This window comes from Nematolebias whitei, chromosome 5 (genome assembly GCF_014905685.2).
Source record: "Nematolebias whitei isolate Nwh7 chromosome 5, NemWhi1, whole genome shotgun sequence".
NCBI classification, from domain to species: Eukaryota; Metazoa; Chordata; class Actinopteri; order Cyprinodontiformes; family Rivulidae; genus Nematolebias; species Nematolebias whitei.
The window spans coordinates 2,035,153-2,061,285 of NC_056502.1; the positions used below are offsets into that span (position 1 = coordinate 2,035,153).

At 44.3% G+C, this 26,133-nt stretch overlaps 3 protein-coding genes across 4 annotated transcripts in view; 1 reads left to right on the forward strand and 2 right to left on the reverse strand.

The window, feature by feature from the left end:
* LOC119409783 (gamma-aminobutyric acid type B receptor subunit 2-like) overlaps window positions 1-8,679 on the reverse strand; it is a 22,481-nt gene extending 13,802 nt beyond the window's left edge. Inside the window, 7 exon segments of the mRNA XM_037676683.1 lie at window positions 1,697-1,939; window positions 2,031-2,207; window positions 5,390-5,455; window positions 5,530-5,631; window positions 7,541-7,711; window positions 7,791-7,928; window positions 8,381-8,679. Of these exon segments, the coding sequence (XP_037532611.1) occupies window positions 1,697-1,939; window positions 2,031-2,207; window positions 5,390-5,455; window positions 5,530-5,631; window positions 7,541-7,711; window positions 7,791-7,928; window positions 8,381-8,632 (1,149 nt within the window). The 5' untranslated portion in view covers window positions 8,633-8,679.
* A 3,778-nt stretch (window positions 8,680-12,457) lies between these two features.
* Window positions 12,458-16,365, reverse strand: rpp25l (ribonuclease P/MRP 25 subunit-like). Of its 2 annotated transcripts, none has more exons than XM_037676684.1 (2): window positions 16,284-16,365; window positions 12,458-13,251 (listed from the first exon to the last, which is right to left on the reverse strand). In XM_037676684.1, the coding sequence occupies exon 2, from the start codon at window positions 13,249-13,251 to the stop codon at window positions 12,598-12,600; it is 654 nt and encodes a 217-aa protein (XP_037532612.1). In that variant the 5' UTR covers window positions 16,284-16,365; the 3' UTR covers window positions 12,458-12,597. The 2 variants fall into 2 exon arrangements, with proteins under 2 accessions (XP_037532612.1, XP_037532613.1); XM_037676685.1 differs by lacking the exon at window positions 16,284-16,365 and adding an exon at window positions 15,629-15,703.
* Window positions 16,366-19,613: 3,248 nt separating this feature from the next.
* Window positions 19,614-26,133, forward strand: part of tg (thyroglobulin) — a 21,034-nt gene continuing 14,514 nt past the window's right edge. Inside the window, exons 1-10 of the mRNA XM_037676064.1 lie at window positions 19,614-19,680; window positions 22,954-23,113; window positions 23,204-23,310; window positions 23,391-23,534; window positions 23,635-23,820; window positions 23,917-24,407; window positions 24,509-24,887; window positions 24,963-25,001; window positions 25,504-25,734; window positions 25,966-26,067. Of these exons, the coding sequence (XP_037531992.1) occupies window positions 19,614-19,680; window positions 22,954-23,113; window positions 23,204-23,310; window positions 23,391-23,534; window positions 23,635-23,820; window positions 23,917-24,407; window positions 24,509-24,887; window positions 24,963-25,001; window positions 25,504-25,734; window positions 25,966-26,067 (1,906 nt within the window). The remainder of the gene's footprint in view (window positions 19,681-22,953; window positions 23,114-23,203; window positions 23,311-23,390; window positions 23,535-23,634; window positions 23,821-23,916; window positions 24,408-24,508; window positions 24,888-24,962; window positions 25,002-25,503; window positions 25,735-25,965; window positions 26,068-26,133) is intronic.

Genomic DNA, 26,133 nt, shown 5'->3' on the forward strand with positions numbered 1-26,133 from the left:
AGCTGCTGAATGAGCTTAACAAGCTAAAGCTGCTGAACGAGCTTAACAAGCTGGAGCTGCCAAACGAGCTTAACGAGCTGAAGCTGCTGAACGAGCTAAAGCTGCTGAATGAGCTTAACAAGCTAAAGCTGCTGAACGAGCTGAAGCTGCTGAACAAGCTGAAGCTGCTGAACAAGCTTAACGAGATGAAGCTGCTGAACAAGCTGAAGCTGTTGAATGAAGCTGCTGAACGAGCTGAAGCTGCTGAACAAGCTTAACAAGCTGAAGCTGCTGAACGAGCTTAACGAGATGAAGCTGCTGAACGAGCTGAAGCTGCTAAACAAGCTGAAGCTGCTGAATGAGCTTAACAAGCTAAAGCTGCTGAATGAGCTGAAGCTGCTGAACGAACTGAAGCTGCTGAATGAGCTTAACAAGCTAAAGCTGCTGAATGAGCTTAACAAGTTGAAGCTGCTGAACGAGCTTAACGAGCTGAAGCTACTGAACGAGCTGAAGCTGCTGAATGAGCTTAACAAGTGAAAGCTGCTGAACGAGCTGAAGCTGCTGAACAAGCTTAACGAGATTAAGCTGCTGAACGAGCTGAAGCTGCTGAATGAAGCTGCTGAACAAGCTGAAGCTGCTGAACAAGCTGAAGCTGCTGAATGAGCTTAACAAGCTAAAGCTGCTGAATGAGCTGAAGCTGCTGAACAAGCTGAAGCTGCTGAACGAGCTGAAGCTGCTGAATGAGCTGAACTGCTGAATGAGCTTAACAAGCTGAAGTTGCTGAACAAGGTTAACGAGCTGAAGCTGCAGAACGAGCTGAAGCTGCCGAATGAGCTGAAGCTGCGGAACGAGCTTAACGAGCTGAAGCTGCGGAACGAGCTTAACGAGCTGAAGCTGCTGAACGAGCTTAACGAGTTGAAGTTGCTGAATGAGCTGAAGCTGCTGAACAAGCTGAAGCTGCTGAACAAGCTGAAGCTGCTGAATGAGCTGAAGCTCACTTAAAATACATCAACAGCTGAAAAGTAGAACGTAGCTGAAAGGGGCAGATAAAAGCTGAAATGATCAAATAAGTACAAAAAGTTGGACCTAGCCGAAAGAAGCTAAAATAAGCAGCAACATGCTGAAATTAGAAATGGCTGAAAGGAGCGTAAAAAACCTGAATTAGGATTAAAAGCCAAAAGGAGCAAAACACAGCTAAAATTAGAATAAAATGAGCTGGAAGAAGCTGAAAAAACAAAAGTTGAAATTAGCAGAAAGGAAGTGAAAGGAGCTCATTTAAACAGAAACGAGGTGAAAAGATGAAACTAGCAGGGTGCCCGGGGAGCAGAGGGTGGGGGTTAAGGGCCTTGCTCAGGGGCCCAGAGGGGCCAGTAGCAGGTGCTTCACCTAGTCCCACTCACATGTTGATTTTGTGGGTCAGGGAAGTTGAACCAGCGAGCTTCTGTGGGAGCGCTGGCCTGCCTCTGCACCACCACTCCCCTAAAGCTCAACATTCCAAAGAGTCCAACGTCCGGACTGAGCAGAACCTTTTGAGTCATGAATTGTTGAGGTAGAACAAAGATGGAGGAACAAGACTTTCAGATGATGAAGTCCACCTGAACCACGCTGAGACCCGGCTGAGACGCACCAGAATCATAACTTTGAGTCAAGTTGTCTACGTGTAAGTCATATTTGTTAAAATTCATTTTGTCTCAGGCGTCCGTCTGGACGTCCTCACCGTGACGCCTTGGAACTGCTCGTTCTTCACGGCCTCCAGCAGCATCTTCACCTCCTCTTCCTCGCTCACTGTCACGTTCCTCGCAGCGCCGTACTTCTCCCGGACCTTCAGCGCCTCCATCACCCGACTCAGAGCTCTGGCGGCGACCCAGATGGCGTCATAGGCAAAGGCGTGGAGCGGGTTGACCTTTGACCCCTGATGGACCAGCTGTCTGCGGTACGAGTCCCGGTAGTTCTGAGGAGTCTGTGGAGGAGGTTGCTATTATTCATGCTGTGGTTCTGTTCAACCAGAACCACCATCGTGTTGTTGAGACAAACACAGTAAAGGTTCTGACCCGGCCCGAGACGCCAGGAGAGGTTGAGGCGCTGAAGTGTCGGATCTGCAGCCTGAAGGACCCGTGTGCCGCCATCAGCAGGCTGTCAGCTGAACAAGCGGACGGCTGCCACCCCAACCTCCATCCAGCTGCCAGGATCCACTGGTACCGAGGTCCGAACAGGTTCAGCCTGTAGGCCTGGACATCACACAGAACCTCACCGTTACTGACTCCAGAACTCTATTCTGCAGTGTTTGCATCGTTTGACCAAAGATCACACGTTCTGATGAGATTCTGCGGATCAGAACCTGAAAGGACTGAGCCGAGTTCAAAACTTCACGTTTTAGGATTTTTAAAGGCTTTTACAGTAAATTGATCCTCCTTTAGGGACCCAACCCAAGTGAAATAGAGACTTGTTTAATCGTTTATTTATTTATTTATGATTAAATTAGATTTTTGACACATTTACACACAGTTACAAATGGAAAGAAATGAAAAGTTAAAACATGATTAAACTTCATGTGAAGCCCAAGATGTTCCACGTCCATTTCAAACTACAAAGTTCCTCTGAGAGCAGTTTATGAAAGTCCTGCATGAAGAGGTTTAGTTACTTATTTTTCACTTTTGGCGCCTCGTTTCTGTATTTTTGTTGCGTGCTTTGAATAAATCAAGTTTATGTTAGTTTTGGGGCTCCAAGCCCGACTCCGCTCGCTTTAGACGTGTAAATTACAGCCCAACAGAACCTGAGAGAACCGTGCTGCTGTTCCGTGTGTTTCGCACTGTTAGTGACTGGCGTAGATCTTAGTTTATATTTTAGATCCTTATTTACTGCTTCTTTTTCCATTTTATATTTTTGATATTGTTGGAGGCAGCATGGAGGAGCAACTGGTAGAGCTGCTGCCTCTCAGCGAGCAGGTCCCTGGTTCAAATCCCAGTCCAGGAGCCTTTCTGGGTGGAGTTTGCATGTTCTCTCCGTGCTGCGTGGGTTTTCTCCGGGTGTTCCGGTTTCCTCCCACAGATCAAAAACATGCATGTTAGACTGATGGTAACTCTAAATTGTCCCTAGGTGAGAGAGAGAGAGAATGTTTGTTTGTCTCATTTGTCTCTATGTGTCCCTGTGATGGACTGGAGACCTGTCCAGGGTGTCCCCCGCCCCTCGCACAGTGATTGCTGCACATGGGCACCGGCGACCCCCGTGACCCCAAAATGGAATAAACGGGTAAAGATGATGGATGGATGGATATTGTTGGATGTAACTGGGACCCTGTGTACACAATTTCATTCCACCTCATGTATCACATGTGATGAAAATAACAACAAAGAACCTTGAATCTTGAATCCTTGAAGAGAAGGACTGCTTGAGATGTAAGTGGGTAAATTATCTAACAAGAATTTAGGAGCAAACAGCAACAAGAACATTTTATTTCTGTGTTCTGAGGAGATCCGTCTTAAAAAGTCCAGGTGCTGCAACTGGATGAACTGGCTCCAGTATTCTAAGAAGAAATGGACAAATAAACTGTCCTGCTGTCCTTGGGTCAAAACGACCCACAAGGCAGAATTTAAATAAAAAAAAAAGAAGCTTCGCGGCCACTTTTGACCCAAGGACAGCAGGAGGGTAAATAAACCGGAATTGAACTGCAGCGACTGTTTTCCTCCAGGAGGGGGCGCTGTGTTCGTTCTGCGCTTGCGCAAATCGATCGTGCGCCCTACCGCTTTATGAAGACTTTCTTGGAATATTTTACAACAAAAACGTTTCAAAACATCCGTTAAAGTGAAACCTCAGCTATTTAAAACCTATTTTAACAAGTTAAACTCCTCCTGCAGTCTAACCATATGAGGAACGGGATTGTTTCTGTCGAGTTTTGTGATTTTGGAATCTACTGTGAGTGTTGGTTGCTAACTGTTGCTAACTGTTGCTAACCGTTGCTAACCGTTGCTAACTGTTGCTAACCGTTGTTAACCGTTGCTAACTGTTGCTAACCGTTGCTAACTGTTGCTAACCGTCGCTAACTTTTGCTAACCTTTGCTAACTGTTGCTAACCGTTGTTAACCGTTGCTAACTGTTGCTAACTGTTGCTAACTGTTGCTAACCGTTGCTAACTGTTGCTAACCGTTGCTAACTTTTGCTAACCGTTGCTAACTGTTGCTAACCGTTGCTAACCGTTGCTAACTGTTGCTAACTGTTGCTAACCGTTGTTAACCGTTGCTAACTGTTGCTAACTGTTGCTAACCGTTGCTAACTTTTGCTAACCGTCGCTAACTGTTGCTAACCGTTGCTAACTGTTGCTAACTGTTGCTAACCGTTGCTAACCGTTGCTAACTGTTGCTAACCGTTGCTAACCATTGCTAACCGTTGCTAACCGTTGCTAACCGTTGCTAACCGATGCTAACTGTTGCTAACCGTTGCTAACCGTTGCTAACTGTTGCTAACCGTTGCTAACCGTTGCTAACCGTTGCTAACCGTTGCTAACTGTTCCTAACTGTTGCTAACCGTTGCTAACTGTTGCTAACCGTTACTAACTGTTGCTAACCGTTGCTAACCGTTGCTAACTGTTGCTAATTGTTGCTAACGCCATTTTGAATAAAGATGGCATCAAAGTTATTTAACTTAAAAAAGAGATTTATTTATAAAAACAAACAACCGCTTGTTCTACTTTATGACATGTTTTGTTTAATTTGTGACTTTGCATTTATACAAACATTACACTTAATAAAAGTTATTTAATTAAACACGTTTAAACAGTTTGTTAGTATGTACAGATTTATGTTGAATAAGAACATTTTAAAAACAAAGTTATTAATTTTTGGTCTATAAATTAGTTGTGTTGAGATACAACAGCCGTCATGAATTATAAGCAGTTTTTTTTGTTTGCATTTTATTCTTAGGTAAATTTTATTAGAATATTCTGCAAAGTTGAAATGAAGTAAACTGGATCTCATACGAAAGGAGAATTTATTAACTTATGGTTCTGATTTATTTGTGCAGGTTGATTTTCCTTTGATCGTGTTAAACCTGAAGCTCCTGCTGGAGAGCCTGGTCCAGAGTCGGACCTTTCAGGTTCTGGTCAGCGATAAGAACTCATCGGTTCAGGTAGGAGATCTCAACTTCTCAATAAATAGTTCTACAAAAAGAAAAAGACTCTTTTGACTGTCATTAATTTATAAAGGTGCTCCACTTGGTTTTATTCACAAATGATGGAAGCAGTTAATACGTGTTCAACGTGTTATAAGTTTTTTATGGGGCGCTGCTCTTCAGAAGAACTTCATTGTGGTTTTAGTGCTTGGAGAAGTTCTGCTCAGGTTTGATCTGGACCTGTTTGGGTTTTTGAGGATATTTATAATCATCTCTGGAGCCAAAACGAGGTGAACGTGTCACTCACGCAGCAGAACACCTCGGACGCTGAATCCTCTTCAAACTGCCCGATGATGATCCGAACATCTCGATCCTGTAACGTAAGAAGAAGAAGATGGTCTGGAACCAGAACCTAGTGGACCTGGACCACGTGCTGGTTCCTAGTACCTTCAGCTCCTTCAAGCGGCTGCAGGCGTCTTCAGAGAAGGTTTCTGTGGCAGCGAGCTGAACGTCGGCCTTCAGCAGCTGTCGGATCAGATCCTTCTTCATCTGCAGGGACACGGGTCAGAACACCCCACAGGATGTAAGACAGGCAGACGGACAGAGAGACAGATGAACAGAGAGACAGATGGACAGACAGACACACACACAGGTGGGCTTCCATCAAACTGAGGATTATTTTACCTTCAGCTGGAAAACATTTTCTTCTACAACAGCTGAACAACGGCTGAAAGTGAGCTGCTAAAGCTAGAAGCAGCTAAACACGAGCTGAAAGGTAAGGTAGCTAAAAATAGCAGCAACTCTTCAGTTTTGATTAAAGCAGATTTTAAAAGTAAAGCAGGAATCCTGATGAGTGCATATCGCCTGCCTCTGCCTGCTGTTAGTGCTCCCGCTCTGTGGTGGGGATGACTCTCAGCTACCACCACACCAGACTTCAGCTCAGCATCTGTAAACCGACGGTCTTTGCTCAGGCAGAGTAGCTGCGGTGGCCATCTTGAATCAGGCTGATGTTCTGTTGATACAATAATCAGTTTTTGGAAGTTTTATAATGTTCATGCGATATTTTGCTAACAGAGAGACATGGAAAGCTACAGGTAGTGTTGTAGCATTTGAGACAGGTCTTGGTCTTGAGATCGGTCTCAAGACCACTTTCTGATGGTCTCGGTCTTGGACATTGAGGACTCTGGATTTTATTTCAAGACCAGTCAAGACCACAACTGGAAACATCACTAAACTGCCAGAATATTGTTTATTTGTCAACATCTTTGTTTTGACTGGATGTAAAACGTTCTGATAACGTGACGCATTGATAAATACATGTTTTTGTTATCGCTGCCACGCCCACCACCGTTCACTCGCATGAGGTTCTGTACCAACAGAACAATACGGACAACAGAACGTAACGTCGCAACCAGGGGTGAAAGTAAGCCGGTCCGGTCCAGTACTGTGTACCACTAAAAGCTTCTGCACCAGTACGCAGTAACTGGAAGAGAGGAGAGCGTCTGTCTGCTGTCAATCATTCAGAACCAGTCACTTTGGGTCAGAATAGATGCGCTAACAATAATCAGTCTAAAACACGACTTAATCAGTTAATAAATTGTTTTTTTTTCTCATTTCAAATTGTTTCTGAACTGTTCGTGCTGGAGCCTCGTTTCTCTACCGTTAGTTTTATAAAAGTTACATATGTTTTTTTTATACATATTTGTTAAAACTGTCACTGTGTCGTGACAATATAAGACAATCTGTGAAAAGATTGAGCTCCAAGACCTGAGGTCTTGGTCTCAGACCCCAAAAGTCTTGGTCTTGTCTCGGTCTCGGTGGTCTTGACTACAACACTGACTACAGGATCACCCTCTGTGAGGTGATGATTTATAAAACTGGTTTTTCGTCTGCCTCTGGTCTTGGGGGTCGGGTCTCTGCTTCTTCACAGTTACTAATAAATGTTCTATTAGAGAAGCCTTATACACTTATGCATGCTCACAACCACACACAAATAGAAGCAGGGATGTTTATGTAGGCTTTATATGTAGATATATAGATATGTATATGAATGTATATTCATGTGTATGTATGTATGTATGTATGTATATAGGCGTAGGTATGGGTATATATATTTATGGAAACTTACTGCAAAGCCATGAATATTTTAAGTTCTTTATACATATGTATTTTGTTGCTGTGTTTTGTCATGTTCTTTGCAGGTGAACAGACAGTGGCCGGGTGTTTTGCCGTGTGCTCTCTTTGTGTATATTTCTTATATTTTGGAGTCTTACTTTGTCTTTTCTTTCTTTCTATCCTATTAAAAAAAAACAAAAAACAAAACCTACACTAGATAGTCACTATAATAAATATTTCATAATAATGGTGTGGAGAGGATGGCTGTAAGGGGAGAAGGGAGGCCATCAAAAAAAAATAAAAAAATAAAACTGGTTTGGTCACATGACCAGGTTTCTGTCACCTCAGCCAGTCTTGGACCGTCTCCGCTGATCACCCCGACTCTCCTCCACCTGTACCGCTGCAGCAGCTTCACCACCGCCTGGTTCAGGGTTCGGACCGACGGCACTGTGCTAAACAGGTTCTTGGACCACTTCTTGTTGGACAGGCTGGGGGGCGGAGCCACGAAGGACACCTGTGACATCAGAGGAAAATGAAACCAGGAGCTGACCTTGAACCGTGCAGGAATCTGATGAAGAGGACGGATGATGCACCTGGACCAGGCTGAGAGCCGGCAGCGCACGAGCGATGAGCGCCGCCACAGGTGGACACGCCCCTCCGATCATCAGCAGGTACCTGGGCCCCGCCCACATGGTGTCAAACAGGACTCTGAGGGCCGCAGCAGGGTCACACTGAAGAAGCAACGCATAAAAACCCCTGAAACTCTTCATCAGCTGCTCCTCATCGTCAGGAAGGCTTCGGCTGTTGAGCCTTTGAAGCATGAATGCATGTCGCCCGCCGCCTGCCAGAAGTCAACATGGCTGCCGCAGCGTGTTGAGCAACAACCACTTTTTGTGTTCGCAGATTAGTCACTGGATTTATGAACTCTTTAAAACCCGTTTATATTTTTATGTTTTCATCTTTTTGATAATTTGCTGCTTGAACATTAAAACTTGACGTGCAGGAAAATAAAAACTTTGATTCTGTTCGTCAAAATAAATAAAGCAGAAAAATCATTATCACAGAAAGTAAAACAACTTCAGACTAAAAATATTAAAATTACAAAAACAACTAAATGAAAGTTGATCACTTTGACTCCAACAGAACCAAAAGTGGAGCAGATGGTTCTTCAGCACCGACCCACCTGAGAGTCCAGCAGCTGCAGCTGGATCTCATAGTTCCCCAGCGGTTCTGGTTGTTCCTGCAGGTCCTGCAGAGCCATTCTGACTGCTGGAACCAGTCCTGCGCTCAGGTTCTCCCTCCCCGACGCAGAACTGACCGGCATCATCCACAGAACAGGCACAGGATGCCTAACCCGGGTCAGAACCAGCACGACTGGGAGAGCGCTAATCAGCAGCAGCATTATCACCCCCTGAATGTGTCCAAACCGAGCCATCCTGCGGTCCGACTGCAGAACCTCTGATCCCCTGCAGAACCTGCGGTCCGACTGCAGAGACCTACAGTAATCCTTTTGAGCCTTAAGCAGCTGAGGACTGAGGAGACCCGCGGAGGAGATAAACGGATCAGCAGCAGAACCAGATGTCACCAGGAACCATGAAAACATGAACATAACAAACCGTGGAGCTTTTTTACTTTATAATAATTATAATCTGAACTGTGGATTAACGTGGTTCTGAGTTCAGTCCCAAAACAAACAGATCAAAGTTCTGACTTCTGCAGTTAATCTTCATGTTTGTATAAAATAATAAATAATAAATCTTCTGTGCTCGTCACACACAGCTGCTTGAAAGTTTGTGAACTCTTTATAATTTTCCATATTTCTGCATCAATGAGCTAAAACATGATCAGATTTTCACACAACTTCTAAAAGTAGATGAAGAGAACCCGTTAAACAAATGAGACAAAAGATTATACTTTGTCATTTATTTATTTTCATTCAACCTTTATTTCTACAGGTTGAGGCTCGAGGACTCGTTTACAAGAGAGACCTGGTTTAACAAAGAGCAGATGAGGCACAGACAGTAATAGACAATCATATAAAACACATAAAATGAAAATAAATAGAAGAAATGAAATAAAAACAAATAAAACAGCTACATTGTAAAGATGTAAAATTCTAAAAACAGGAACATGTCTGTTGGTCATCACAAAAGTGAGGAAAATGATCCGACATTACATATTTGTGAGTGGTAAAAGTTTGTGAACCTCTGGGATTATCAGTTAATTTGAAGGTGAAATTAGAGTCAGGTGTTTTCAATCAATGGGATGATGATCAGGTGTGAGTGGGCACCTGTTTGATTTAAAGAACAGGATCTATCAAAGTTATGGTCTATGGCCATGGTCTTGAGCCGGAAAAGTGTAGAGTGCCCTCTCCGGGTCAGGGAGGAGGTCCTGCCCCAAGTGGAGGAGTTCAAGTATCTTGGGGTCTTGTTCACGAATGAGGGAAAAATGGAGCGTGAGATCGATAGGTGGATAGGTGCAGCGTCTGCAGTGAAGCGGGCGCTGCACCGGTCTGTCGTGGTGAAGAGAGAGCTGAGTCAAAAGGCGAAGCTCTCAATTTACCGGTCGATCTACGTTCCTACCCTCGTCTATGGTCACGAGCTTTGGGTTGTGACCGAAAGAACGAGATCTGGGATACAAGCGGCCGAAATGAGTTTTCTCCGCAGGGTGTCTGGGCTCTCCCTTAGAGACAGGGTGAGAAGCTCAGTCATCCGGGAGGGACTCGGAGTAGAGCCGCTGCTTCTCCACGTCGAGAGGAGCCAGTTGAGGTGTCTCGGGCATCTGTTTAGGATGCCTTCTGGACGCCTCCCTGGCGAGGTGTTCCAGACACGTCCCACCGGGAGGAGGCCCAGAGGAAGACCCAGGACACACTGGAGGGACTATGTTTCTCGGCTGGTCTGGGAACGCCTCGGGATTCCCCCGGAAGAGCTGGCCCAAGTGGCTGGGGAGAGGGAAGTCTGGGCCTCCCTACTTAGGCTGCTACCCCCACGACCCGACCCCGGATAAGCGGAAGAAAATGGATGGATGGATGAATGGATGGATGGATCTATCAAAGTCTGCTCTTACAGTTGGTGTCTCCACCCACCCAGTGGGATTACAGAGCAAGGTGAATTGTTGTGCTTGGTCCTTTGACTCGGCTCGCAAGGATCTTTAAAATAAAATCTACTGGTCATGAGGCATAATCTGAACTGTGAGTGAACCAGTGGGTTGTCTGAAGAAATGAACTGGAAGGGGAAGGGGACAAGGGCAGACATTCAAGTGGTGGGAAATAGGAGAGCGTTAGTGATGATTTACAATCATCAGGTGTTAGAAAGAGGGTGATGACGAGGGAAGAATTTAAAGTCATACTTAAGTTCAAAAAAGGGAATGATATCAAGTGTTAGTCCAGTAGACCTCAGTGTTGAGAAATACGACAGGTGACATAGAGATGGCTAAGGTACTGTGGGACGGGAGTCTTCTTATAAAGTGTAGGAATGTAGAGCAAAAGAACGAGGCAATGAAGCTGCAATATGTGCAAAAAGACAATAATCGAGGAGAGAGTGGTGAACAAAGAGGAGTTGGGGAAGTGATTTCAAGGATCCACATTGGAGAAAATCTGGTTGAGCTCAAACAGCAGCTAAAAGGAGGGAACACTGTGGAGATCAGACATACGTGAAGGAGTAAAAGTTGACAGGAAGTCAGTTTTATTGACATTTAATGAAGTTCTGCCAACAAAAGTGATGGTAGGATATTTGAGCTTTAATGTACGAGAGTACGTTCCTCCTATAAGATGCTTCAAGTGTCAACGTTATGGGCGTACTGCCAATGTATGTAAAGGCAAACAGGTGTGGAAGATGTGGTGGAGAACGTTAAAGTGCTGTAATTGTGGCGGGGATCATACGGCCGCTTATGGAGGGTGTGTTGTGAGGAAGAAAGCTGTAGACATCCAGCAGATAAGAAAGAGCAGAAAATTTAATTTCTGAAGCTGTAAAAATCTGCAAAAGTGATGAGGGGATAGTTCCCATCAAGGAAGGCCCTCTGTAGCAGGTGCACTGGTTCCCACTTCTAACCAAGTGCATCAAGTCGGCTCTGAAATTCCTGTTGATAAGTTAGTGAAGATGTCATAAACTGTTCAGATCAAATTAAGAGTAAAACTGAAAAGATCAAGCTAGTGGTTAAAGCAGCAGAAAAAATTAAAATATACAAAATATTTCATGGGAAAAAAATCCACGCACCTTAGTCAGAATACCTGTGAGCAAACATGTCACCATCTCACTAAATGTTAACACTCCAGTGAAAGTCTAGAAGTTTGTTAGCAAACGGTCAAGAGTTTAAAGGTTTTCTGGAAAATTTAGAAGAGACCAGATGTCGTGTTCAGGAGACGTGGCTTAAACCTTAGACTTCATAATTAAAGGTTCTATAACATTAAGTAAAGATAGACTTCATAATTAAAGGTTCTATAACATTAAGTAAAGTTAGACTTCATAATTAAAGGTTCTATAACATTATGTAAAGTTAGACTTCATATTAAAGGTTCTATAACATTAAGTAAAGTTAGACTTCATAATTAAAGGTTCTATAACATTATGTAAAGTTAGACTTCATAATTAAAGGTTCTATAACATTAAGTAAAGTTAGACTTCATATTAAAGGTTCTATAACATTAAGTAAAGTTAGACTTCATAATTAAAGGTTCAGGCAGGTAAAAAGGACATTAGTCGTCCAGACATGACACAAAAGTGTGAATAATTTTCTCAAGGTCAACTCTGGAGACCAAAGGTCGTATGTTAGAGAAGTTTCTTAAATGAAACAGGAAATATCCCTGATGTGAGACTCGAAGCCTAATGAGTCAAATGTGACTCCTAGATTTTTTACTTTTGATTTGGCTGCTGGGCAGAAAGAGGCAACGCTCCGATTGATCCTAGGTCATATTTATGCAGAAATATAGAAAATGATAAAATAATTCAAACTTTGAAGCACCACCGTGGTTTTATTTCTTTTATGAAAACCATCCAAACTTGCCGGTCAGTCTCTCCCAGCAGTTCATCAGCCACAGGAAAACTTTAAAATAATTCATGTGCAGACCAAAGGAAACGGTTTATTTTTGTGTCTCGCCTTCAGACGCCACATCCTGAAACATCAGCTGCGAGCTCGGTTCATGCTCCATGTTCACAGAAAACTGTTTTTACAAAAGAAACTTTGGATCAGAATAAACCAGCAGCAAACATCTGGACTGAACCTGAAGAACTGAGACCACCTGAACACTTCGAACATGGAGCTGGGAGTAAAAACTGAACTTGGTTTGAAGCAGCAGAACAAAGATCATGAGTATCTGATGGACTTCCTTCAACCTGAACATTGACCTCAAAGCAGGCGAGACGCTGAAACCTTCAGTATCTGCATCTCTTCACGTCCCCTCCTCTAACTGTATCCTTTAGTGGACTCTCTGGGGCGTCCAGGTTGACGGCTGGGTCCTTTCCCTCTGCCTCCTCCTCCTCCTCCACCTCCACCTCTCTTCCTCCGGGGTCCGGCTCGTGGTCCCATGAACCCCCCGCCCTCCTCCCTGCTGGCAGCCTGAGCCCACAGGGCATCGTAGCGGCCGGGCGCCTGGTACCCCGGCTGGTCGCCGTCCAGCGGCTCCCTGGAGAGGAGGATCCAGATGGAGGGCAGGTTCCTGCTGACGGTGAGGCTGTCGAGGCCTCCTGCGGGCTCCAGAGGCTCCCACACCTCCTGCACGGTGCCGTAGGTCAGCTTGGTGACCTGGTGGAGCCCCTTCACTCGCCGCTTCACCACCTCCGCGCATGTGATTGCTTTGGACACGCCTTTCCCAGTGGCGGTGAAGATGATCTGCTTGCAAAGCGGCCGACCTGGCGCCTCCTGTTGTCCTCCTTCAGGTCGGCCCCCCTCCTCCGTCTCCCGTCGGGGGTTGGCCTCCATGCGGTTCAGGGCGAAGCGCAGCAGGTTCCGGATCTTGCTGCCATCTTTAACCCGAACCTCCGGTGTGTCGGAGGCGAGGCCAGAGAACGGACAGACGGACGGTTGCTCCACGACCCGAGCTTTGCTGTAGTTCTCCATCTGCACACATTATTGATTACTGTAAATTTAAATCCATCAATCTGATCAGTGTTCAACACAGATTACAGGTCCTTCTCAAAAAATGAGCATATTGTGATAAAGGTCATTATTTTCCATAATGTCATGATAAAAATGAAACTTTCATATATTTCAGATTCATTGCACACCAACTGAAATATTTCAGGTCTTTAATTGTTTTAATACTGATGATTATGGCATACAGCTCATGAAAACCCAAAACGCCTGTCCCAAAAAATGAGCATATCATGAAAAGGTTCTCTAAACAAGCTATTAACCTAACCATCTGAATCAACGACGTAACTCTAAACACCTGCAAAAGATTCCTGAGGCTTTTAAAAACTCCCAGCCTTGTTCATTACTCAAAACCACAATCATGGGTAAGACTGCCGACCTGACTGCTGTCCAGAAGGCCATCATTGACACCCTCAAGCAAGAGGGTAAGACACAGAAAGAAATTGCTGAACCAATAGGCTGTTCCCAGAGTGCTGTATCAAGGCACCTCAGTGGGAAGTCTGTGGGAAGGGAAAAGTGTGGCAGAAAACGCTGCACAACGAGAAGAGGTGACCGGACCCTGAGGAGGATTGTGGAGAAGGGCCGATTCCAGACCTTGGGGGACCTGCGGAAGCAGTGGACTGAGTCTGGAGTAGAAACATCCAGAGCCACCGTGCACAGGCGTGTGCAGGAAATGTGCTACAGGTGCCGCATTCCCCAGGTCAAGCCACTCTTGAACCAGGAACAGCGGCAGAAGCGCCTGACCTGGGCTACAGAGAAGCAGCACTGGACTGTTGCTCAGTGGTCCAAAGTACTTTTTTCGGATGAAAGCAAATTTTACATGTCATTCAGAAATCAAGGTGCCAGAGTCTGGAGGAAGACTGGGGAGAAGGAAATGCCAAAATGCCAGAAGTCCAGTGTGAAGCACCCACAGTCAGTGATGGTCTGGGGTGTCATGTCAGCTGCTGGTGTTGGTCCACTGTGTTTTATCAAGCGCAGGGTCAATGCAGCGGCTATCAGGAGATTTTGGAGCACTTCATGCTTCCATCTGCTGAAAAGCTTTATGGAGATGAAGATTTCATTTTTCAGCACGACCTGGCACCTGCTCACAGTGCCAAAACCACTGGTAACTGGTTTACTGACCATGGTATTACTGTGCTCAATTGGCCTGCCAACTCTCCTGACCTGAACCCCATAGAGAACCTGTGGGATATTGTGAAGAGAAAGTTGAGAGACCAAGACCCAACACTCTGGATGAGCTTAAGGCCGCTATCGAAGCATCCTGGGCCTCCAGAACACCTCAGCAGTGCCACAGGCTGATTGCCTCCATGCCACGCCGCATTGAAGCAGTCATTCATGCAAAAGGATTCCCGACCAAGTATTGAGTGCATAACTGAACATGATTATTTGAAGGTTGGTGTTTTTGTATTAAAAACACTTGTCTTTCATTGGTGGGATGAAATATGCTAATTTTTTGGGACAGGCATTTTGGGTTTTCATGAGCTGTATGCCATAATCATCAGTATTAAAACAATTAAAGACCTGAAATATTTCAGTTGGTGTGCAATGAATCTGAAATATATGAAAGTTTCATTTTTATCATTACATTATGGAAAATAATGACCTTCATCACAATATGCTCATTTTTTGAGAAGGACCTGTATCTTAGTGTGTCTGTTTGTCAAACACAACAGAAATTGAAGCTTTTAAACTACAACTTCGATCAAAGCACAGTTATTAAATAAACAATATTTATGATTTATTGACTAATTGAAGACGTGAAATCATTACAAAATACCTGAAAGTCATGTTCAGTACACTAAACTTAAACCAGTTTCCTGCAGTAATTTTCATTTTAATCAACTTATATTTTATTACTGCAGCATTTGTTTAATGTAGGATCAAACTTTTTGTTCATTCAGTATTCAATTCAATTATAACTCATTAATACAAGTACAGATACAAATTATCTTTATGTGAATGAACTTCAAGTCTCAATATTCTGATGTTGCTCAATAATCCAAGTAGACAAATCTAATAAATAAAATAAAATAAAACTTGTTGAAAGGTTTCGTCTTTAATCTAAAAGCCTTTGTCAGTGTGAGGAGCTGTAATAGAGTCAGAATAAGCTCAGTGACATTGTAGTTCTGGATGCCAACATCAAACTGGTTGATCCACCGTGAGAAGGTGCTGTTTATAAGACTGAGTTTGTTGAAGCTCCTCAGACTGAAGAAGTCCTTTGGATTAAAGATGAAACATTTCAACAAGTTTTTTTATTTTAATTTTTGAATTGGTCCAGACAGAGGACCTGACTTAACTTTAAGATTTAAGTCTCAGTATTTAATTTAATCCTAAATTTACTAACATTTTAAACTTTACGTCTCTAAACGAACTCTTTAAAAATAAATAAATAAATAAAATGTGTATGAATCATTAGTGATTGTCCATTGTTGTCATGATTCTTTGTTAAATCAGGTCTCTGTTGTAAAGGAGTCCTGGAGGCTCAGTGGGATTCACCTGTAGAAATAAAGGTTGAATAAAAAAACAAACTGATCAGAAAGAGTTTTGTTAGCACACCAAACTCTGTTTCAAAAAATCCAACTTTTCCCAGAATTTCATCAAAACGACAAATTTCTGTTCATATTTAGATTTTACCTCGAAGATTTGAGTTTTAAAAATTGTTCGGCGTTAAAAAAACAAAAAAACACGAGAAGAGGCAGAAATGTTCTCGAAAATTCAACATTTAAACTTAAGTTTGACAGCGAGCTGCAACTATTTCAACACATTTATCAAAACCAGAAGCTTTTAACCAACACGATGCTCATTTTTCAGATATTAAAGTTGTGATTAATCACGTCTGTTCTTACCAACTTCAGATAAAAAAATTAATTCAAGACGAGAATAAACCTTGAACCAAACCACACGGACCGAAAGTTACAGAAACGTGTAATTTATCAGAAAGATAAAACATAATCATGTTGTGTTACAGAGCACACCATAAAACACGAGACATTTCTTACCGTTCTTATATTTTTACTGAGCTCTCCACATGTTTACTTCCACTGCAACGGTTCAAGCTGCCGTAAAACAAGCGCCACTGCCGTAAAATGAGCGCCGCTGCCGTAAAACAAGAACCACTGCCGTAAAACAAGCGCCACTGCCGTAAAACAAGCACCACTGCCGAAAAATGAGCTCTGGTTTGTAGTTCTGAGTCGTTTTGGCTGCTGGTCAGCTATTAATCGAAATTTAAATGAACAATCAAAAACATTTAGATATATTTTAAACATTAAATAAAGTCAGATTATTATTTGTTTATAAAATGCTTCACAATAAAAGTGATGTCAGCACAGGAGCATTATAGAATCTGCCCTTTAGGGTGCTTAGCCCTGTTGCCAATGACTCTTGGCTTGAACAACAGTGGCTACTGGCATTAGAAACAATGAAGGCAGCAGACCAGGAAGTGATTTAAAGATGAAAATGTACCAGTGAGAGAGTCTGTGTGAAGTTAATGGTGACCAGTTAACCAGTGAATACTGGGTGCAGTGGTGGGTACGGTAGTTACAGCCAGTTATGAATCTTAGTGCACCATGATAGACAGCATCCAACATCTGCAGCATCCAACATCTGCAGCATCCAACATCTGCAGGGTTCTTGTATTTCCTAACATTCAGGGTTAGACAGGATCTGGTTCTGAAAAACAAACCCACTTTAACTTGAACTTTCTTTACCAAGTTTTCCACATGGAGCTTAAAAGAGAGATGTGAGTCGACCAAGATACCCAAATATTTATATGAATCAATAAACTCAGTGGGGACACCATTTGAGGATAAAATCAGAGGAAGAACTGCTGGGACCGACTTCCTGTTTGAAAACAACATCCCTTTGGTTTTGTCAGCATTAAGCACCAGTTTGAGATGAAACAAATCTGACTGGATGAGGTTGAAAGTGGACTCTAGAAGCTGGAAAACCTTAGCAACAGTTTTAGCTCGACAATAAACAACTGTATTGTTTTAAACAGAGAACACTGATGACAACAGTAGACAATCATCAAAAACATAATATGAAAACTAAACGGAAGAAATGGTATAAAAACAACAAAAACAGCTATCTTATAAAGCACTATAAAATACTAAAAATTTACTAATAAAAATACTATACCATTTTATTTATAAAGCACTTTTAAACAGCGACGGGGCCAATCAAAGTGCTGTACAAACAGAAACAAACATGCAAAGCACACAGCAACATATAACGTAAAATCAAAATAATATCGGATAATAACATAATGACCAACAGTGTGATGCTGACAGGATCAACACAGATCATACATTGTTGAAAGCCAGGGAATATGTAAAATATCAATTTAAACAAAGCTATTGTTGTGTTGAGTATCGTCTGGTGTCGCAGGCAGTTAGAGGCGTTTCTCCCTTTTAGCATCTTTATTCCAGGTAACACAAAAGATGGCTTCTGAGGCCTACAAGCATTGTCACACATATACATCATGTGATTGCTCATGTGATACAGGTGTGTGGTGAAGTGGCTCATCACATAAACAACTCTCTACCACCACACTGTGCTACAAATAAAACATTACATCTCATACCAACAATTTTCAGTCAGGTCATCTGGACAGTTGTCTTTTTTTGCTGAAACATTTCACCTTCCATCCAGAAGGCTTCATCAGTCAAGGAAACACAACACAAAACTGATTATTCCCCCAAACAGCTTACTCCAAACTGGAACAAACCAGTTATGTTGGTGCTAAGATGGTGTCTTTGGCACACCCCCTCCTCTTGTGCCGGCCCTCTTCCTCGTCCACAGTTATGTCAAACTGGTTCAAAATCAAAAGAAGTTTCAGCAACAACAAAAAATAAACTGTCCAGATGAGCTGACTGAAAATTGTTGGAGTGTATACCTGGATTATTGAGCCTGGACTTCTTTTGGTTACATCTCATAATAAATATTTACAACACACAACACAATCTGAGTACAAACTACTCTCAACAGGATGATTCATGTCGGCCGAAGTTTCGTTTAGTTTGGTTCAGTTAGCTTAGCAGCAGCTAGCAGGAGTTTATGTGTTTAAACTGTTGGTCATTAGACCTTTCCTTTCATCTACGCCACGCGGATGAACGTTTAAAGCCTCGTGGTCCTTCACATCACAGCTCCTCTGAAACGGGAGCACACAGCAGCTGACTGACAGAAAGGAGAGTCAAACTCCCGATCAGGTCTTACTTCTGTGTTTTACACTCACGCTCTTTGTTTCTGTATAAACAGGTAACTCCGTGGAAAAGACGTGACTTTTGAGACGCCTCTCCACCTCTGACTTGAATTTGAACCACGTCAGCTTAGACACGGTGAGTTCACGGACCTGAAGAAATCAGATGAGTGGATGAAAACCGTGATCCTGCTCAGCTTTGAGTCATCAGATGCAATAAGAACTGACTGTGATGCAAACAAGTCTAAAATCAGAATTCTGCGGTTCGCTCCATCCTTCCCTCAGTCAAGAACAAGGACCTGACCCTCGACCCAGTCTGTTCTACTGAACAACAATAATGGAAGATGTTTTTATAAAGACACTTAGAGCTCAGTACTCGTGAACTTTCGTTCAACCTTTATTTCTGCAGGTCAGTCTCGTTGAGCCTCGAGGACTCGTTTACAAGAGACACCTGGTTTAACCAAGAACAGATGAGGAGCAGGCCACGATAGACAATCATATAAAATGAAAGGTACAAAAAAGAAGTGGAATTAAATAAAAAAACAGCTCCATTATAAAACTGTAAGATACTAAAACAGGAACATGTCTGTGCTGGTTTTAGCCATGAACTTAACAGATGTTTTTTAAACATCTGTTAAGTTCCCGTAGAGGTCAAAGTTGAGATCTTCAGATCTTTTTGTAAGGTGATATGTTTTATAAATACTCTTCTGATAAACTAAATCACAGAAGTTATTTTACATGAGACAAAAACTTGAGTAGAATCATGAAGTTTTCTGCTCTTTCTGTTTCTTGGGTTTTGAGTATTAAACGTTATAGAAGTGGAACAAGTTAATCTTTTACAAACAGGCGAGTGATTTTTGAGCCAGTTCTTTTCTCACTGCACCTGAACGCAGCAGTGACGGCTGATCTCCATCACTTGTGTTACAGAGAGTCTCTCGTCCAATCAGAAGCTTCCGCGGCCCGCTACCTGCGCGCTCGGTCGGGTCCGAGGACTCCTGGTTCCACCTGAGCCGCTGGACAAGGAGGAAGAAGAGGGGTGAAGAGGTTTGTTCGGCCGGCCCTTCTCACGGTGACTCAGCAGCTCGGGGGTTTATAACGAGGTGGAGATGCTCGGTGTGTCACCACGGAGACGATGGCCTGGCTCCTCTTCATCACCTGCGTCCTGGTCTGCCTCGAGCCACTGCGGGGGGAAGCCTCAGGTAAACTCACCTGAACACACCGTCTGAGGACAAAAGCTCGGCTTCATCAGGGTTCGGGCCGAGACCAGAACTCTTTCTTCTGACAGCTGCTCAGACTGAGTTAACGTCAGTTCACCTTTTATTCAAACAACAGGTAGACTTAAGTTTGAACAAACTTCAGGAGGTTTCAGATGGTTTTCAGTGACATTAGTTTTACTTTGCCAGAATCTTAAATTGATTTATTTGTTCAAGTTATACCATCATCATCATCATCCTCTCAGGTAATCATCTACAGGTGTGTGTTTACCCTCAGCCAAAGGTGGTTTGTTTAGGAAGATGCCTCACTCTGTACAATCTTGTTCTTATTTCGGCTTTTTCCTCTTCAGGGTCTCCACAGCGAGTCCTCCTCCACCTCACTCTGTCCTCTGTGTCCTCTGTCCTCACTCCAACTACCTCCATGTCCTCTCTAACTGCATCCATATGTCTCCTTTTTGTCTTCTTCCTGGCAGCTGCATTTCTAACATCCTTCTACCAATATACCCACTGTCCCTCCTCTGGACATGTCCAAACCACTGTCCCTCCTGTGGACATGTCCAAACCACTGTCCCTCCTCTGGACATGTGCAAACCACTGTCCCTCCTCTGGACATGTCCAAACCATCTCAGTGTGTCCTCTCTAACTTTATCTCCCAGTTGTTCAGCCTGTGCTGTACCTCTGATGATCTCATTCCTGATCTTCTCCATCCTTGTCACTCCTAAGGAGAACCTCAACATCTTCATTTCTGCTTCCAGTTCTGTCTCCTGTCTTTTTGTCTCTGTCTCCTGTCTTTTTGTCCATGTCTCTGTCTCCTGTCTCTTTGTCCATGTCTCCTGTCTCTTTGTCCATGTCTCTGTCTCCTGTCTCTTTGTCCATGTCTCTGTCTCCAGACCAGACAACAGAGCTAGTCTCACTGTCTTGTGAACTTTTCCTTTGAAAAGTTTCACTTTCTCTCTGTCCAATCTGTTCAACTTTAAAACTCTGACATTTTAATTAATTTTTACTTTGTCTTCTTTAGTCTCTTCCTGAAAATTAATTTAACATTTGAACTTTTTGTTTACAGTAATTAGGACAAAACAAAACAGTTTGAAATAGTTTTTAACTCTTTAAGTTCTGATGAGGTTCTGGTGAACTGTAGGACAGGGACCAAAGAGCCGGTTAGATTGATGTCCAAATCAAGAAGAACGGATTCTCCTGAAAACGATCCATATGAGCCCATCAAGCATTCAGTAGTTTGGTTTCCATGGAAACACACCCAACGTCCGTACTGTTTGATTGACAGCTCATTGAGCCAATAGGAGCCTCCACGTGGTGTTCACTGGGCCCAATGGTCCTGTTGGAAACCCTTCTGAACTGGACCAGGACTGGGTCAAACGTCAGGCTGTGGTTCTGATTGGTTTTCTAACTGATTGTCTCTCATCTCCAGTCATCTGTTTCCAGAAATCAAACAGTGGTTCAAACTTCTGGACCATTTAGACGCAAGACCAGAACCAAACATTTAGTCCAGATGGTTCTGATCCGCTGTTGGGTCGATTTAAAAACAAGAATGTTATAAAAAGAGACACGAACGTGCTGCTTTGTGTCAGAGACGGTCTTTAAAGATGTGATTTAAACGGTTAACGACAGTTCAGAGGCTTAATCCTTCAAAAATAAGATCCAGTTCCGGCAGAAGATCCAGTGATGTTTGAAACCACTCTGAGCTGTAGAACTGGTCCGGTGCTGCACTGCGTCGGTCTGTTTTGAACATTTTGTTGAATAAATAAATCTGGATTCTGTCGTCTTTGTTCACTTGAGGTTAAACTGCAGACGTGAAGGTTCAGTGAGGACTGAACTAGACTAAAGGATCTTCTCCTACTCCGCTCCTGTTTCCTGGAATATTTTACAAAAAGATCTGAAGCTCTCGACCTTTGACCTCTCCAAGTGGCTTCAAACATCTGATAAGTTCCTGATGAAGACAACACAGACATGTTCCTGTTTTTAGTTTTTTACATCTCTTTACAATGTAGCTGTTTTTGTTTTTTTATTTAATTTCTTCTATTTTCTTTACATTTTATATGATTTTTATATGATTGTTCCTCCTGTGCTCTTTGTTAAACCAGGTCTCTCTTGTAAATGAGTCCTCGAGGCTCAATGAGACTCACCTGTAGAAATAAAGGTTGAATGAAAAAACAAACTGCAGGGAAATTTTACTGTTGGCAACAAAACAAAAATTCAATTCAATTCAAAAATACTTTATTAATCCCAGAGGGAAATTATTTGTTGTAGTAACTCGTCATCCTCATTTCATTAAGAGATGTTATAGATGCTGATGCTGTAGACAGGAAGGATCTCTTGTAAAGGTCCATCCCACAGTGGATCCAAAGAAACTGGGTGCAGATGCCGTCCGATCCGCCTCTCGGTTCCTCCGGGCTGTAGGACCGCCTGAATGCTGGGCAGAACTCCTCCCACAGCGATGGCCACTCCTCCCAGCAGTCTGCAGAGCTCCTTGTCACTGCAGACAGCCAACTGTAGGTGCTGAGGGACGATCCTGTCCTTCCTCTGTCATGAGCCAAGTTTCCTGCTAGTTCCAGGATCTCAGTGGTCAGGCACTCGAGCACAGCCGGCAGGTAGATGAGAATGCATCCACAGAACATCCTTTCAACTCATTTGAGATTTGAGGCTGTAGTTGAGATATTATTTCAGCTTTTGAGATGTTAATCAGCTGTTGGTTGTTGTAGAAAACTGCCTTGTTGCCATGGTTACGCATCATAACAAATGTCCAAAACTAAAAATGTTTCAGTAAAAATCCTTCCAGCTGCACAGCATCTGATACCAGAGGAAACAATCATCCAGAAAATGTGATTTACATCCAGAAAAAGAGGAATTAAAGTTTCCAAAAGCAAAATCTCAGAATGAAAGTAGAGCTGCTCCAACATGCTGCCACCTGGAGCGGAGCAGTTCTAGAACATTAGAAAAAGCTGTAACGTCCAGTTTTTTGATGTGCAGTGAATGCATCACAGTGTGGAGGTGGTTGGTTCTGCGATCCAGAACCAGCAGATCTGAAGGATGTCTGGGTTTTCTCCAACAAACTTACGATCTGTTCTTTAGAAACATGTTGAAATGTTTAACTTTATTTATTCTGCTGTTTGTTGCACAAAAATCTAATTTTACTGTCACACGACGTAATGTTTTATTTATATTTCTTCAATTACCGTCTGAGTGAATATCTCCTCCTGCAGCAGCTCGTCCTCCTCACCTGTTCTGACCTTTGACCTGCAGGTCCAGGCAGCTGTGACCTGAGTTTGAGACGACGACTCCACACCGTTGATTCTCCTCCTCTTCCTCAGTGTGAGGAAGATGGCAGCTTCCTCCCCGTTCAGTGTAAATTCATCAACATGACGGACCGCACAGAGATGGACCTGCTGCACTCTTACAACAGGTAACACCCATGACGTGCTCTGTTAGAGTGAAACTCACCTGTTTGGACTCAGAGTTAGGCTCACCTGTGCATGTCTGCGTGTTGTTTCAGTTTCCCAGAAGCCTTTGAGACATTCAGCAGCTTCAGGAAGTTCTTCCCGCTCGTGTCTTCGTACTGTTTCTGTTCGGACAGCCGAGGCAGCGAGCTGCAGAGCACAGGTGAGACCCACACAGCCAGAACTCTCAAACAAACACTCCTCCTGTAGATGTGCTCTCACAGGTGTGCACTTCCTGTCCAGGTGTGGAGCTCCTCCTCTCTGACATGTACGACACGGCCTTCTCCGGTCTTTCGTCCGGTCGCTCCTTCTCTCAGAGCAACGTCTACAGAGTCCTGCAGAGGAGGATGCTGGGAGTTCGCCTCGCCCTCACCGGACGCTTCAGATGTAAACTCACCTGGTTTCAGTCTGCTCTGTTTCCACGGTAAACTGGTTTAAGCCTTTTCGAACCAGTTCTAACGGGTCTGACGGTCCTCTCGTCCCCCAGGTCCGTCTCGCTGTGAGCAGGAGCGTCAGGCGGCGATGGTGTCGGGAGACGTTTTCGTCCCATCCTGTGAAGCCGGCGGCTCGTTTGGACCCAGACAGTGTCAGCAGGGGGGGCCGTGCTGGTGTGTGGACCCCTCAGGGACAGAGGTTCCCGGGACTCGTCAGACCGGAGACTTCCTGGTCTGCAGTGAGTTTCTGTGAAATGTCACCGACAGGCTCTGACTGAAAATAAACCAGGAAGTCTTTTATTTTAAAAATAATTCTTTATAAATTCCTCCTCCAGGTTCTGGTTCTGCTGACTGTCCCTCTCAGCGCCGCCTGGCTCTGTCCCAGCTCTTCTCTGGCTCTGATGGTCCTGTCTCTGAAGTCTCCTCTGGGTCTGCACCTTCCTGTCTCTCCCTCCTCCGTCCTCTTAGGGACCTCCTGCCGGAGGATGTGGATCTGGCCTCCTTCCTGTCTCAGCTGATCGAAGTCCTCCACGGCACCTTCCCCTCAGTGGGCGGAGCTCTGGAGGCTCTGACCCGCTCCTCGCCCAGTCGTCTTCAGGAGAACCTGTTTGGAGGGAAGTTCTTGAAGAACGTGGCGGCTTTTAACTTCAGCGGGTTGGTGGGAGGTCCTGGTCTGGATCAGCTGTCTGCTCAGAGCCTCAGTCTGCAGAGGAACCAGAACCTGGTCCAGTCCATCAGCAAAGCCCTGGAGAACCCCGCCTTCCTGTCCGCCCTCCAACAAACCCTGAAGGATCTCAGCAGCCCCCGCTCTGCCTCCCTGGAGCAGGTCTGGTTTCTTATCATATCTACAAAACACAGAAACACCAGAACCTGAAGACCAGATAAAGAGTCCACCAGGTCCAATCAGATCTTCCTGATGTTTTCCAGGTTCTGACTCCTCTGCTGCGGTCCTGCTCTGATGAAGAGGAGGATCCAGCCTCCTTCTTCATTCCTCGCTGCACGGCCAGCGGCGGTTTCCAGGAAGTCCAGTGTCGTGGTTCGGAGTGCTGGTGCGTCGACCATGAGGGACAGGAAGTGGCCGGGTCTCGAACCATCGGCCGTCCTTCTCGCTGTCCGTCTCGCTGCGAGCGAGCGCTAACGACAGCCCTGAGGAAGAAGTCCAGCATGGCTGCCGGAGCAGTGCTGCACCTCCCGGTGTGCTCCGAGGAAGGAGACTTCCTGCCGCTGCAGTGCGTCGGACCTCGCTGCTTCTGCGTGGACACTGAGGGGACGCCGACCACCGAGCCGACAGAGGGCGGAGTCACATGTAGGATGGACAAAATGTACATTTAAAGCAGTTTAAAAATGGCTGCCGTCAGACCGGTTCATGTTTGTGTTTCAGGTCCGGAGAAGAAAACTCTGAAGCTCCTGTCGTCTGCAGGTCAGAGTCATCCTGAGGGATGTTACTCAGTTTAAACACAGATTACTCCTCCACCTCCTCTTACTGCTCCACCTCCTCTTACTCCTCCACCTCCTCTTACTGCTCCACCTCCTCTTACTCCTCCACCTCCTCTTACTCCTCCACCTCCTCTTACTGCTCCACCTGCTCTTACTGCTCCACCTGCTCTTACTCCTCCACCTCCTCTTACTGCTCCACCTCTTGAATCTAAATGAAGTTGCATAAATTCCCCTCCTGAGTAACAGAACTCAGGTCTGTGTGTTTTCATGGAGGTACGAGGAGTTTGTTGACTGTTTTATTATAATTAAAGCGTTCCTGTCAGCTGATCTCAGATCAGATGTTTGACTTGTTTCAGTTCAAACGTCTCCTGATTTAAAAATCTGGGACGGCTGTCTGTGATTTAAAAGATTTCTCAGTTTTGTCAAACCTTTTACCCTCTGATGTTTGTAAAGTCTTCACCTGTGGATCACCTGTGTCCTTGCAGGCCGCTGCTCCGAGGCGCTCGCTGAGGTCACGGCGTTCAGGCGGGAGCTGAACAGCGTTGTCGCGCTCTCTAACTCCTCCCACCTCCCTCTGGGATACGGGTTCCTGTTGGCTGAAGGTCTGAGTCTGACGCCTGAGGAGCTGCAAATCAGCCAATCAGAGGAGGAGCTGCAGATTTCTGACAGGCTGCTGAGTCGAACCAAGTCTGCGCTGCGATTGGCTGCTTTCTCCAGTGAGTCAACACCGCAGCGCCACCGTGTCGCAGCCATACAATAAAACAGTTTAAAATTTAATATCCGATTTATTTAAACCTTTAACTGAAGGGCTTTTTAATTTATAAACTATTTTAGACAGTTGACTAAAATAATTTACCCTCAGGATATTTCCTCACATGCAGTTTGTTTTGAATCATCTGGAAATAGTTTTTATGTGTTCATTTGATGATGATGATGATGTCCCTCAGCTGTGAAGATGCTGACTCCTCATCGTCGCTCCTACATGCTGTTCATGCCTCAGTGTGAAGCTGATGGAAGCTGGAAGCTCATCCAGTGTTCCTCCAGCTCAGGTCTCACACACACACACACACACACACACACACACACACACACACACACACACACACACACACACA